Source organism: Delphinapterus leucas, chromosome 17, assembly GCF_059928025.1.
Source record: "Delphinapterus leucas isolate spDelLeu-1000000601 "Yukka" chromosome 17, BTC_Dleu_Yukka2, whole genome shotgun sequence".
Classification (NCBI taxonomy): Eukaryota; Metazoa; Chordata; class Mammalia; order Artiodactyla; family Monodontidae; genus Delphinapterus; species Delphinapterus leucas.
The window spans coordinates 8,480,004-8,495,269 of NC_143145.1; the positions used below are offsets into that span (position 1 = coordinate 8,480,004).

At 52.1% G+C, this 15,266-nt stretch overlaps 1 protein-coding gene across 1 annotated transcript in view; it reads right to left on the reverse strand.

Annotated features, from left to right (window-relative positions):
• The window catches only part of TG (thyroglobulin), a 169,993-nt gene that overhangs the window by 113,672 nt on the left and 41,055 nt on the right, over nt 1-15,266 (reverse strand). The window contains exons 17-20 of the mRNA XM_089898699.1: nt 11,326-11,538; nt 9,852-10,006; nt 7,036-7,192; nt 5,344-5,568 (exon numbers count right to left, since the gene is read on the reverse strand). Coding sequence (XP_089754825.1) covers nt 5,344-5,568; nt 7,036-7,192; nt 9,852-10,006; nt 11,326-11,538 — 750 coding nt within the window. The remainder of the gene's footprint in view (nt 1-5,343; nt 5,569-7,035; nt 7,193-9,851; nt 10,007-11,325; nt 11,539-15,266) is intronic.

Here is a 15,266-nt window from a genome sequence, read left to right on the forward strand (position 1 = left end):
CTTTGTGCCTGGCACTCCTCTATGTGCCACGTGTACATCACTACAGCATACCCAGGAGTTAGCGTTCTACCCGCACTTCACAGATGAGAAAGCTGAGCCTCAGGACATTCATGCATGACGCCCCCAGCATGCTCTTCTGAAAAGGGCAGGGAGGAAGTAAAATTATAGAACGTGCCAAGCACAGTGCCAAGTATTACAATGTCACCATGTTATGGGAAAGCTATCAGCGCCATTCTAGCCTGGAGAAAACTGATGTTCAAGGGCAAGGTCAACTAGGCAGCGAGATGACAGGGGTGGGATTCAAGCCCCCTTCTCGCCAAACCAAAGCCTTTTTTCCACACACCAATTCAACCACCTTCCTTTGACGAAGAAGTGAGCACAAACGTGTAGGATGTGCTCAAACGGAGCCAGTGTGGATCTGAGAGCTACTCTCTTGAGCGTGCATATGTGTGTAGTGTTTCTGAGTAAATCAGAAACTCCAGGCACACCCTGGAAACTGAATGGTGTGTTTTCCGGCCTGCCCTGTGCCTTGCACATCCTCGCTCAGAGAGCGGGGTTTCGTTACTTCTATGAGCCACATTGTTGATCTTCTCTAGTATTTTTACCTCAGTACTGTGGCTGTTTTTTCAAGTAGTCTCCAAGTTCATTGCTAAAGAAAAACAAAACCTTTTAAGCCAGCCTTAGTTGCTGCCTCTGAACCCAAGGTGCAGGTGAAGGGGCAGAAAAAAGAGAGCTGGGAATTTTTGCTGCCATACATTTCAGGCCTCTCAACCACGCGCAAGGAACCTGTGTTCTGTTTCTTTCCATGTCTGACGTCAAGAGTCTTTTCCACCCAAAGGAACCTTTGTGAACATCACGGTGAGGCTCCGTTGCCTCCTTCCCCAGCAGGTGGGTCCTCCTAGAGACCCTGAGTCCGCCGCAACAACTGGATGTCTATCCCTCAGTTAAATCCCTTCATGGAAATCACTGGGAAATCCCTGGCGCCTCAGTTCCCTCTTCCGTAAAATGAGGCAATTTGGCCAATTTGAGTTTGCAAGTTTCACAGAGCTTTGGGGTTATGCCTTCCGTCTAGTCAGCCCATTCCCAAAGTCCCCAAACAACAGCAGTCGTGTTTCTGCTGAAGAAAAATATCTGAGGAAGCATAACTGTCCTTCACTCCTTAGCCTGCTTTGCTCAACCCCACCCCTGGCCCCATCACTCTCCAACTTAAAATTCGCCCCTGGTGACCCCACCAAACCCAGCCCCTTGCTGTGCCCCCAGGCCTCTCCCACTCTGGTCCTCTCCTATCTCTCAGGCCCCATTCTCCTGTCACGCAAACCATGTGCACTGTCCCCATAATGCCACAGCACCTCGTAACTCCCTGCTTTTGCACTAATCTCCATTTCTGGAATGTGCTTCATCACTTTAGCGAACTCGACACGGGGGCACACACACATACACACACACACACACACACACACACACACACACACACACACCACTTCTTGTCTGCTCTTGTCCAAGCGACAGTTTTAACTAGCCTTTAAGACTTCGCGCCGGCCTTTACTACCCCAGCAAGCCGTCCCTGACTGCCCTGACTGGGATGCAAAAGGCTTTTCACATGGTATTTTAGCTGTCTTTTCACTTAACCTCGCTTCAGCTAGACTGTGAGCTCCTTGAAAGTGGAGCTATGACTTTTGCTTCCCTAAGAATGTCACATGGTATTTGACACATAATTATATTTTGAAAGTTTGGATGGAATGGATGGATGGATGGATGGATGGAAGGATGGATGGGAGGACTGATGGAAGGAAGGACGGATGCTTGCATGGACAGATGCATGAATAGAAAGAAGGAAGGAAGGAAAGGAGGGAGGGAGGAAGGAAACAGACATAACATGTTACTTCAGGAAAATTCCGTAGAGAACTAGCTCTACTATAAGAATTTGCAGTGAACGAGTGACAGTGAATGGTGTTCAGAATGGAAATGGAGAATCCAGACAATTTCTCTGGGATTCTCCTTAATGGAACAACCTGGTATGAAGGTTGCCAGGAGGTAATTCTGAGGGGAAGCCACCTGGCTGGCAGTGAGGCAAGAGGGTGAACGTAACTGACCGCGTGGGAGGTGCAAACAAAGCCTCCACCCCTTGCAGTAGGCACTGCCTAGATTAAGGCTGCTACGTCTGCCTGAGTCACGGGAGGTGGACATTCCCACCGGTCTCCCTGAGTCACTGTCCCCCTGGAGACCATCCAGGTTGGCCCCCCCAAGACGACACACAGAAACCCTGCCTTATCTGCACAGGACAATGCTCTGCTTGTAGCCTCACAGCTGTATTCCAGATGTGCTTCAGAAGGAAAAAGAGCCAGTAAGAATAGATACAAGAATCCGAGGGCGTGATTTCACCAAGAGCCCTTGTTGAGAAGGGAGACTTGTGAATCACCGGACAGAACAAAGAATTTGGAAACAGCAGGGCTGAGTTTAAATCTCACACGGACAATTAACAACAAAACAATGTGCTGAAGTTTCACTTTGTGTGAAGCAATGTGCTTTGTATCCATTATATTCAGCTATGCAAACCACAGTCCCCACGAAATAGGTACTACTGTCCCTGTTTTCCAGATTACGCCTAGTGAAGGTGGGCAGTGTCCCAAGAACCCACACTGAGAAGGTGCTGGAGCTAAGACTTGAACCCAGGCCTACCTGACTTCCAAGAGCAGTTTCCTCACACTCTTAAATGTATGCCCCCCAGCTGCTTCGTCCACCCCATGGCATTAAAAGTACCTGACATCCTGGACCAGAGCAATGCAGAAATTCAATAGAGAATGGATGTTATCATCGATACTGGAGAAAATCCAGGGCTTTTGGTACAGCTTTTGTGAATTCCATTCTGGACCTTTCTAACCATTTAGAGTAAGGGGTGGGGCTGAATGGTGTGATCAACAATGCTCTGTAACTTGGTAAAAAGCTGCCGCAGTTGAAGAACAGAATGTAGGTTTGTGTAGAGCTAGGATGGGTAGACTACAGCCCTCAGGCCAAATTCAGCTCACCTTCCGTTTGGCAAGCAAAGTTTTATTAGGACACAGCCACGTTTCTCTCCCCACAATGGACGAGCTGAGTCCACGAGACAGAAACAGAATGGTCTGCAAAGGCTAAAAGACTTGCTTTGGCCCTTTATGGAAAAAGGTGGCCACTCCTGTTCTGCAGCAAGTGCAGCCCTGGCCAAACCTTTCATTCTCAGGCCCACCCTATAACTCCCACTCTCTCTGAAGCCCGGTCACCCCAAGGCCGGGTTCTGATTACCTGGGTCTCCACTGCTTGACACCCGTCAGGCAAGTCTGTCTGTGCTCCTGGCTCAGCTTCCCCTCCCACTTCCCAGCTGAGCCGCACTACCTGTCCTGGTAGACAGGAAATGGCCATGTAACCATCAACCGAGTTCCCTAGAGGGAACCGAGGACCAGATTCCCAGTCCACCCCCTTTATTTTACACACAGGAAATGGGGACCTGGCGCTTGACTGGTCCCTCTCTCCATCTCCTGCTGTCCCGCCTCTTGGCTCCAAGCTCCAGAGGGGGCACCCGAGGTGGGTGAGCCTCTTCAAGTGGGGCTCCCAGACCCCCTTATCAACACCTCCTGGGGTGATTATAAAAGCAGCCTCCTCCCAATACACGCATGCTTGTGCACAAAGACACACACACACACACACACACAGTGAGCTTTTGGCAGCGGAGCCCAAGGCTCTTCACAGCAAGTCTGAGAACACAGTGGCAGGTGTTTCAATCACCTCCGTTGCTGTGACCCTGTTTCTCCCACCCCGGCAGGTGGCACCATCCACGCCTGCTTCTACTTCTTATCTTCTTTGTTTGGTGGAAGGATCGTGAGCTCTGGTCCCAGAGGACCTGGGGTAACTCATCCACAGAGAACTGAGTCCCTCCTTTGAGTCAGCCCTGCTCTGGGCACTACAGACACATGACCTCATTTCATCTGAGCCTCAGCCTCTTCACCTGTCAAATGGGGAGATGACCTGCCACCGGGGGCGATAGTGAGAGTTAAGTATTTGTGAAGGTGCTTTGTAAACTGCAAAATCCTCTGTAAATATTAGCAAGAAGTGGTTGTGTCTCTGGTTTCTGTGTTAAGAGTTAGCTGCGTCTGAAATCCAATGTGGAGCTTAGAATTTGGCATGGATTTCATAAGAGGAAAGGCCTTATAGCTTTTGTGTTGCAACCAACATGAATAGTGGAAAAATAAATAACTGAGAAACATATTCTCTCTCTTCAGCTCAATAAAAATGCCTCTGTCTCATGCCATGTGGGAGGATGACTTCTCACCATGAGGCCCTGGAAGTTTCAGTAGTAGATGGAACAATGGCCCCCAAAGAGGTCCATGTTCTAATCCCTGGAAACTGTAAATATGTTAGGTCACATGGCAAAGGGAAACTAAGGTTACAGATGGAATTAAGGTCGCTAGTCAACTGACCTTAAAATAGGGAGAGTGTCCTGGATTACCCAGCTGTGTGCAATCATAAGGTCCTCAGAAGTGACAGACAGCATGCAAGGGAGCTGTGACCACGGAAGAACGGCCCGAGAGCTACAACACTGCCGGTTTTGAAGATGAAGAAAGGAAGCCACAAGCCAAGAAATGTGGGCAACATCTAGAAGCTGGAAAAATCAGGAAACTGATTCCCTCCCAGGGCCTCTGGTAGGAATGCAGCCCTCCTGACACCTTGATGTGAGCCCAGTGAGACCCTGTGTGAGAATTCAAGCCTACAGAACTATAGCACAATAAGTGGGTGTTGTTTTAAACCACGACATTTGTGGCGATTTGTTAGGGCAGCAAATCACACAGCTTCTATTCAGGGAACCGGCAGCTGCAGTCCAGTGAGAATGGCTTCCAAGGCTGCTGATGTGTCAGGCCAAGAACAGCCCAGTAAACCTCCACCAGGAATCACTTCCCCTGAACCATCACGTCCTGGGATGATCGCTGACCATTTGGGGATGGCGGTGAGTGACGTGTTGCCATAACCAGACTGGGAAAAGTCATGGAGCACACGGGGTAGACATCGGCCTTCTCCACCAAGACAGTGTAGCCCAGGCCACAGGGTCCAAGCTCATCAAGGACTAAGAGGAAGGATAACCTCGAACATGGGGGCTCTTCCTCTGTCATGTTGCCTCTAGTTTCAGCTACTACCTGGTGGGTGATAACTATATGCCTGTGGGTATATTTGGACAATTGAAAAGCTTTCATTGAATAAATAAATGAATGAGTCTCCACTCTGTATGTCAGAATAACCTCTATCAGAGCTCTGTGGCCTTTCCCACAACCTCGCATGGCTCAGTAACAGCGGTCCAGGGAGAGAGGGGGAACCTACCACACCCCAATGGGTCCTGACTGGCGTTGCTGGTGGCTGAGACTTGGTGGAATCCTTCCAAGCACCCAAACTGTGTCCTGGGAGAGGTGCCGAAGCGGTCCCCTTGGAGGAATTGGATGAATGTGTCTGCTGGGAACGTCTTGGAATTCAGATGAAGCTGGAATTTTCCACTTTGGATCAGATCTGCAAAGCGCCCAACGAGATCCTTGCCCACCAAGGCTTCCTCTGCAAGACACAAGATGAGGCAGGAGTGTCATTGCTCCTGCAAGGGTCAGGGAGGATCCAGGGACAGAGCCACCCAGCACATCCACAGCGAAAGGAGACACAGGCCTTTGCCAGTGTCTCATTTTACAGAGGGAGAAACTGAGACCCAGAGAAGGGGATTGATTGACCCAAAGATACACAGAATCAGAAGCACAGCTAGGACTCCAAACCAGATCTCCAGCTCCTGTCATTTCTGTGGCAGCAATGTGACCCCCACTGGTATAGGATATCATGACTTCAGTCACTCGTCTAAGGTACACTATCCAGATACACGACTGTCCCAACCTTTGCCAAGCCACCATCCCTGAGCCTCAGTTTCCCCATCTGAAAAATGGGGCTAGGAATGCCCCTCTTGCAGTTGGTGAGGATTACAAGAGAGAATGTGATGGGGCCGATCAAAGGGACGGCAGAGCCTCTGTCTCAGGTTCAGCTAAACGCTGAGAAGGCCTCTAGCTGTCGAACTCCAAGTGTTTCCTAGGAAGAAAGCAGATGGGTGAGCACTACATCTGGAGCTGGGGAGGGTCCCAGCATGCAACGAACATTCACGCCACAACGGCTACTGTAAAGGCAGTCCCAGGCCATGGATGCCAGGAATAAACATCTCATCCATTTGCAGCATATCCAAATTATGCCGGCTGTTTCCAGAGAAAAAAAAAGTGACCCTTAATTCATAACGCTACTGGGGGGAGATGGTAATTAGGGTCACAGGCACTGCAGAATGTCTGAGATACAGTCTGCCTCCTGGGTTACACTGTGGCGTTGTCTACAAGTTCCCCCTCATAGAACAGAGGTCAAGCTCCAGCCAGCCCCGACCCTCGGCATTTGGCCACCAGCCAGTGGAAGAGGAAGTGGAGAAGCTTCCACCCTCTGGTCAGAAGCCCATGGGTTATGTCCCACCCTGGTTCAGAGTACCGATCATAAGATCCACTCTGCTTCTCCTTAGATCTTTCTACTCTCGATTCATCCATATCATTACCACTCCATTTTAAACAGTGTTAATAATGGGTTTAAACAGTGTCAGTGGTCTGAGACATTCTTGTTTGGAAGTAGGTAGGACATAAATTATAAACCAATGGAGACGCCCTCACCCCGCCCCACCCTCCCCTACTTCACACCTGTCTTCCTTCTCTGTGCCCAGAAAACGAAGATGAGAATTAGAAAACGTTCACAAAAGCGCAGTCGGGTGATATTATTTAGCTCTAGTCAGCTATGGACCAGAACTCTATTGCTCTTTATAAACTTCTCAGGAACTAGCCCCTCCCACTAGCCCCTCCAACTAGCCCCTTCCTCCCACGGGAACCCTCCCATTGTTCCCTCCCTGAGCCCCACAGGAAGGCGCTGGGGCCGCAGTGGCTCCATCTGATGGATAGGAGCACTGAGACCCAGCGAGTCTGTGCACCTTCACAGCAGCAGTGCAGGAAAACATACCAACGTCACGCAGATCCGGGAGAGAGGCGGGTGGGACATCCTCCAGCCGCAATTTCCACGTGACATTGGCTCCTAACCGCTCCCCACTCAGACACTCCACCCGCACCGTGAAGTCATCGCAGACGGGGATGGAGACAGGGGTCCCAGCCGTCTTCACCTGCACGGAGACACGAGCTCAAGAACACAGAGCAGGGAGCCAGCGTTGCCGAGCCCGTGCCAGGCACTTAAACTGGCTTATGTTACTGTCAGAGGAGGTCGTGGAGAGGTTGTGACCTCCCTTTGACCCGGGAACTGGCCCCAGGCAATCAGAGCTCCTGAGCCCTCCCCTGTCCTCAGAAGGTCTGCTCTACACCCACCACCTGTCCCCAGTGGGAGCTGTTTGGGAGGACACAGCCTTGAGAGAGCTGGAAAATGAGGTTCCAGGTTCGGAGAGGTTGAATCACCTGCTCAGGTCACACAGCCTACAGACAGAGGTGTAAGCAGAGTAAAAGCCAATGTAAATAGGAAAAGACTTTGAAAGAGAATAGATACACATATATGTAAAAATAAAATAAAAACTACAAAGAAAACAAATATACTTAGAAAAAAATAAAGATTCTCAAAAAAATAAAATTAAAAGGGCACAGACACACACACACACACACACACACACACACACAAAAGAAAGCCTAAACACTCCGAATTCACGGGGCTGTACTTCATTGGAGAAACAACTTCTGTCGACTCGGCCAATGTCCTCACAACACCTACATCCAGCAGGACACGACCCTCCCTCCCGGGAAGCACCAGCTCCTCCATTGTGACCACATGGCCTGGCTTCTCCTCCCAACCTGAGCACGGCCCTCAGTGCCCCCTGACCGTCTGCAGGGCAGGGTGGGCGGATGGACGGTGGTGGTGCCTGGTTAGCCTGGGGACAGTGCCGGGCAGGGGCCGGGGTTCAACACAAGCCTCATTGGGCCCTCTTCCCATCGTGCTCTTTCAAAAGCAACATCCCAGGAGCTTCTATATCAAGCCCCAGGGGGTGTTAGTTTATCAGAAGCTTGGGCATCTAGAGGTGAATGAGAAGGTTCTGTGTAAGAGGAAGGGTCTGTGAAGGAAAGTGATATCTGTCCAACCCACGATCCAGAGTCGATCTGGGCCTTGGCTGTCAGCCTGCTGCACGAGAGACCTCGACCACCTCATTCAGGGTCCAGACGATGCCCTCTCAACACAGGCCCTGGGCTGCAGGAGGTCATTCAACATGAATGGCAGGTCAAACCACAGACTGGTACCAGGCACCTACTGTGTGCCGTGCACCGCATGACGCCCAGGGTGCAGGTGCGCCAGTGGACGTGGGGTTCGTGCCGCTGTCACTGGAGGAGAACTGCTGTGTGCCAGGTACCTGGCATTCCCGGGAGGCAATGCACACACTTTTTGAACATCCTCCATTATTCAGGCCCTGCGTGGAGCGCTTTAAACATGTTAGCTAGTTTAGTCTCCAAAACAGGCCTGTGGAGTCAGAACTGTCATTACCCCACGTTACAGATTGAATTAGCTTCAGAGAGGCTGAGGGGCTGCGGAGCATCAGTATATTACTGATGAAAATCTGTCCTGGCCGCTGTAACTAGTGTCTGGCTTTGTTTATCTCTGACAATCCTCAGTGCCTAAAACCATGCTTGGCCTGTAACAGGCACCCAAACACTTGCTAAATGGAAGAATGAAGGAGGGAGAAAATGAGTGAAAGAATGAACAAATGTGGTGTAGTGAGAGTCTAGACTTACTCCGTGATGCGAAATCTCTGGCAACTTACTTACTCTCCATGGGCTTTAGTTAATTCACTTACCAATCAAGGGCTAATGATACCCACTGAGCAGGGTGCTGTAATCATTAGAGATAAGAAAAGTTGAACTTGCAGCCTGGCACCAGGAATACAACCAGTGCTCACTAACCCATAAATATTGCTGATACTGCTGGCAAGTGCCTTTCTTTAGATAAAAGGGGGCAAGATTTATTTCTCTTTGTTTTAAAATCAATACTCTTTGTATTTGGTTTTGTGAAAATGTGTGTTCTCCGAAATTCTTAACATGAGGTGCTAGAAATGAGTTGCTCTGATGAGACAGCAGCCTTTGAGCAGAACAAGGACTTATTTAACTGAGTGACTTTTAAAGACTCTCTCTGTGAACGCTTGGGACTTCAAATCACCAAAGTCCTTGCCTATTACACAGCTAAAAACTCTTTGGTAACCATGTCTCTCCAGTTGGCATGTAACATTTTCCTTCCAAGGAGGATCCATGATGCCTCCTCACAGATTTAAGGACCGGCCCGGCATAGCAGCTCAGAGAGCGTGTCGCAGCACTGCAGCCTCCCTGCCCCATTCCCAGGCTCTTTCTTCATGGGTGGGGACAGTACCATATGGTGACCACAGCTCTGTCCTCACGTCAGCCGGCCTGGCTCTACCATTTCCCAGCTGTGACTCTGGCCAATTATTTTTACTCTCTAGTAATAACACGGTAACAGTAATAGGGCTCCAGTGAGGATCGCATTAACTAACCCATGCTAAGGGATGCACAGGGCCTGGCACAATCTAAGCACTCAGCACGCATTTGGTTTGCTATCTTTATGCAGAAAGAATGGCCAATGATGAGATGGATACCAGATCCGCCTCTGCCTCTATGTCATTAGCCTTGTCTGAGTTACTTTCTCATCCTGGGCCTCAGTTTGCCCATTGGTAAAAGGACCGTGGGTTGAACTGTAAGTTCATTTGAAATCTGAGGTTCTCTGCCCAGTGACCCTCAGCTCAGTCCAAGCCCCCCTGGTGGGGAAGGCCAGGCACATACCTGGATCTGACAGAAGCCGTGGGCTGTGAGCTCGTCTAATAGGAAATGCTGGAAAGCCGGCAGCAAGCCTGCGTGGTCGGCGTGGCACACCTTGCCTGGCGGGAGCTGGAGCTGGAGCTGCCCTTGGGTCCAGAGAGTCTGCCACAGCTGGGGCCCTGCAGACAAGCACCAGAGGTCAGCAGACAGGGGCGGAAGAGCTGTGGGATTCTTTTCTTTGCCCTGTTTGGTTTTTCCTCTGCAAAAATAACCCTTCTTCATTTAGCTTGGAGCCCACGAGCACTGCCATCTTGCTTGTCACCCTCTGAGTCTAACTACTTCCTAGCATGCCGGCTCGTCTCAAATTACTTCGCACCCTCACAGCAAACTCAGTCCTGCCTCAGCCTCTAAACCAGGCTGCTTTACATTTACATGGGACCTGGACATTCTTGTTGGAAAATCTTCCATACTACCTTGCACTCAAACAGGGCCACTGCAGCTGGTTTGGCCAGTTAAGAGTTTCACCACAGCCTATGTGAAAGGCTTTCTCTAAGGTTGTTCAGTGCACAACCTGCACAGTCGTACACAGCAGCCCTGCACTCCACTTTAGGAGCTCAGGACCTGTGCCTCTATTCTCCCAAGTCCCTTGCTCAGTCGTGACCAGTCTGGTCTTAATTTCGGCTCAGGCCACTCTGTCATCATCCAGGGAAATAGGCCACGTATTTGTCCAAATCATATTTTGAAATTTTTCTGGATAGTATTCTCTCTTTCAGAATGCTTTACGGCAAATACTGTCCTTTGATGCTCTACCAGCCACCCAGAGCCTTGTGACAGTCAGTCCCAGGATCTGGGTCTCTCTCCTGAACGCCCTCCCGCTGCCCTGGGTGGACCCAGCACCGGTCCCCCGAGTCCGCCCCCGGCCTGGCTGTGAGTAACCACGGCCAGCCTTTGCCAGGACGGATGCAGTCAGAGCCTGATGTGGCCTCACAGCCATATGCATGTGAAAGTGGGTTTGCTATGAGAACAGGAGGAAGGAGCTCTGCCCATATTTAAATACGGCCCAGACCCACAGTGATCAGAAAGGATGCCATACCCCGGAGCTCCAGATGGACCTGGGGGCAGGGCTGGCGTGGCAGTGTCACTGTCCCTCTCAGAAGCCGGACCAGCAGCTCTAAGCTTGCCAACACCATAGTAACCAATACGGCCAGTGGATCACCTGTATCTTGAATGCAGTCCTGTATCCAAGAGCCCAAAATGATGGCAGGTGTCTCAAGGGGCAGATTGCTCCAGAGAAGCCACAAATAGAGCTCCCCCCGCAGGGGTCTGGGAAGCAAATCTGCTCCTTCTAGAAGAAAATGCTCCATTGGGCCGTCTCTCCTGCTCTGATGCCACCTGGCTTACGGTGGACACGCTACACTCCGGTGGGGAAGATGAAGGCCTCGGCCCCGAGCCCTGAGAGGGAGCGGGGCACCGGGCAGCCCTTCCTGGGGCCACTCACGCTGGCAGGCACGGGGCTGAGGGGGCTGCGACTCCCAGCGTCTCCTCTGCAGGCTACACAGCAGCGGCTCTGGCGGGAAGGCACTCCGGTAGCCCGGGCGGCACAGCAGCTGGCACCGCTGCACAGCAGCCCCTCCTGGGCCTGAGGCTGGCGCGCACAGGAGGGCCCCGCTGGCCACATCCGACACATTGAAGGGCAGTGGGCACTGCGGGCCTAGGAGAAGGACAGGGACAGCTGTGGGCACCTGCCCAGCGCCGGGGCTGAGCACTGACCCCCTCACTGCCACTCACTCGCACGGGGGCCCCCTGTCCTCCCTTCCCTCAGGCCAGCCTGGGCCTGCCCCCACCCTGCCCCGCCCTCCGCCTGGCCGAGCCCATCCTCTCTTGGTTTTATCACACGCCTGAGCAGGGCTGACTCTCGTTCCTCCACCACCAGCTCAGGCCCTCTCGAGCTTCTTCCCGTCTCTTCCATCTCTAAGTCCCATTCCCAGCCAGTCTCCTCCACCTCAAGGCCAACGGGTCCAGAGCTCAGTGTCTGCTGCCCACACCCGCTCTGGCTTCAGCACCCCAAGCTCAAGGCCTGGCACCTCCAGCCAGGAACATGGCAGCCAAGACGGTCCCACCTCCTCTGCCCATCAGCCGAGGCAGTGGCTCACGCCTCCTTGACTTCTCTTCATTCCCACCACACTTCCTTCATTTAGACATTCGTCATCTTCTTCCTGAACGGCTATCGAAGCTTCCTCGCCAGCTCCCCGCATTTGGGCCTCATCCCCTGCCCTTCTGCTCCCGTGTCCAATCCAGTCCCCGCCGCCGGCAAAGAAACGGAGCTGGACTTGGCTCTCAAGACCCCCCGAGCGCCTGCTGACCCAACTCCCTCTCTCTGCTCTGGTCTCTCCCAGCCCCGTTTTGCCCCATAGTTGTCGTTCCCTGACCGTAGGCTGGTTGCACACCCCACGCCCTTCCCTCTGCCTGCTCATCTGCCTAGAAGTTTTCTTTTCAGGTCCTCAGTTATCAGCTCAACCCCTCAAACTGTCTAACCCTTCCATGGTTCTCCCAGGCCGACTTAGGCCTCCTTTCTCTAAGCTCTCAGGCCACTTGGAGGAGACCCACCCCCACCCCCACCCCGCCGTGTTATCAATTATTCAAGACTCTATCTGCATTCTGGTCTCCCCACTGGATTGAGCTCCGAGAGGAAAGAGGACCCCTTTCCTCTGTTCACCCAGGCCATGGCACAATGCTGACCCAGAACACAAGCTCCATGGGTATGTGTTAAATAAGTGGGTAACTAAGTAAATTAAAGGACTGACATACTCCGTGTGACAATTTCACACCTGGCTAGAGGTTTAGTTCATCATCTGACTGAAGCATAGTCTTGCTGCCTGCATATGTCTGGCTTTAAAATCTGCAACCCACATGTGACCCAGGAGTATTTGGGGGCCTCAAAGATGGAGAATGACCCATTTTGATCTCCAGGGGGCAGCCTGGGTCTTCTATCTAATAAAGACGATGGCCTCTGGCCAAAATTTTGCCCTGTAATTTGAGGGCTTATTGAGTTGGCTCTTACCAAGTACCATGTATACGCTGGGGATGGGAAGAGTCAGCCTGTGGGCTATGGGGCCAGCCTGCAAGCTTTGAATCCTGGCTCAATCATTTACTAGTTGAGCCCCCTAGAGCAAGTTAATTACTGTCTCTGTGACTCCGTTTTCTTGTCCATCAAATGGTGAGGATAGCAATAGTGCCTATCACCTAGGGATGGTATGAATCAAAATGAATTAAGGCATGTAAAGAGCTCAGAGGAGTTACTGGCAGCTAATAAATGGTCATTAATGTTATTATTATTAACAATAACAACAAGCGTAATACATTATTGCCTGATTGGAAATTATACGATGTGAACTCACCCTTTCAGAGCAATGAAATAGCATTTGATGCACCACAAGGGTAAACTTCTGAGAGAAATAATAGCTGATATTTACCACGAATTTTAGAGGTTGTTTAACTCTGTCATGATCAATACTTAACTGGACCTCACTCAAAATAGCCCTATGAAGCAGGGATCCCCGGCTTTATCATCCCCCTTTTACAGATGACGAAACTGAGGTTTGAGGATTTGGAGGGACAGAGCCAGGGCTTGAGTGCTCGTTCTTTGAACCGAAGCACTATCCCAGCAGGGAAAGACCCTTTAGTCTGGCGCTGCTGAGGGATGGAAGGGTGCTCTTCCCTGGGCTCCCCGGCTCCCCGGCTCCAGCATACCCTTTCCAGAGCCCGCAACACTCGGTGTTATAATGGCTCATGGACGTCTCTCAGGCCCCGGCCCTATTTCTGGCTTAGACAGCGGGCTCGCCAGGCTGGGGGAGGACTCCACCCCTCCGTGCTGAGCACGTGATTGTGCACAGCCCCATACGTCTCTGAGCCTCCGTGTCCGACCTCTAGGATGGCGATAAAGGTCCCTGGCACTTCCGACCACCAAGGCGGGCCAAGTACAGGAGGGAAGGTTTTGGGCACCTGGAAAGCCAGAGCACCGCTGAGTTGTGACCTCTCACGTGGGAGGGCGCCCGGGCCCCGGGCCGAGGACCTGCGAGGGGCTTCCCACACCAGCAGCCAGGCCCCCATTTGCAGCCAAGGCCACTGAGGCTGACGAGGCCAAGCTCCTCCTCACGCCAGGCAGAGCGGAACTGGAACCTGCATGCCCCCGCATCTCCAGCCCACGCTCTTTCCTCTGTCCTCCGAGGCTTCCTGCAACTACTCGGCCAGGCCCCTCTCAGGACACATGCAGGATCCCCAGCTGGACCCATATGTGGGCCCAGAACTGGCTCTCATCCTTCCCGCGGAACCCCAGGGAAAACCCCTCACCATCTGAACCTCCAATACCACACCTCTATTTAAAAACCACTGTGCGGCCCTTGGTACGTGCCCGGGATACTGTTAAGAGCATCACCAATACCAACTCCTTCAATTCTCCCCACAAAGCTGAGGGGTAGGTCCCACTATCCTCATTTCCCAGATGCCAACGCTGAGGCACACTGAGGGTAAATATCTTGCCTGTGACCCGAGAGCTAGGACACAGCACAACCGGACCCCAGAATCTATGTTCTCCACGAGTGTGCCAGGTGTGTGTGCATGTGTGTGTGAAAAGCGAGGTGTCAGTGAGGGAATGTGCACATGTGAGCCCCTGGTGCACAGAGTAAACCTCAATAAATGCAGGTTCCCCTCCAGGCCCCCAGGATGGCTCTGTACCCTGGGGCTCTTCTGGTTCCCCTCCATGGCCTTTTTTGGGAGTGGGCCAGTGAGTGCTTTGACTTGGCTGGGAAGGCATCTCCTCCTGGGGTCTACGCGTCGTCTGAGACACAGATGTTCCTCTCGCCAGCGTCTCACCCTGCCCAGCCGACCTGCTTTCCCACGGCCTTCCTCCCCAGTTTCACTGAAATGCAGACTCCCTGGCTATGGTTTGACTCATCCAGCCTCCATGGTTGGGGAGGAGGGAAAAAAGAAGAAGTATGGAAACTGAAGTGAACTGAACACCCACAGCAGGCCAGCATGGAGAGGGCACTCTACCTCCTTAATCTCACGCAGTCCTTCCAAAGGATAACTGCATCATTGCCATTTTAGAGGCTAGGAGAGCGAAGGCTCAAAGCAGCTGAGTGGCTTGCCTGGGGCACGTGCTGGTGACTGGACTAGAAACCAGATCCTGCTTCCAGCCCCTCATACAGGAGCTCGTGCACACGGCGCATTTACTGCGTGCCAGGGCCGCCCAAGCATCTCCCAAGAACTGATTTCATCTTCACAGCATCTCTGTGAAGCAAGACTGTTGTCACCCTCATCCCACAGGTGAGGACCCCGAAGAAGCGAAGGACCCTTAAATTTCTGCCCTAAGTCCTACAGCAGCAAGTGGGGAGCCAGGCCTGGCCCTGGAGGCTGCCCTCTGAGCCACCAGGTGAAGCT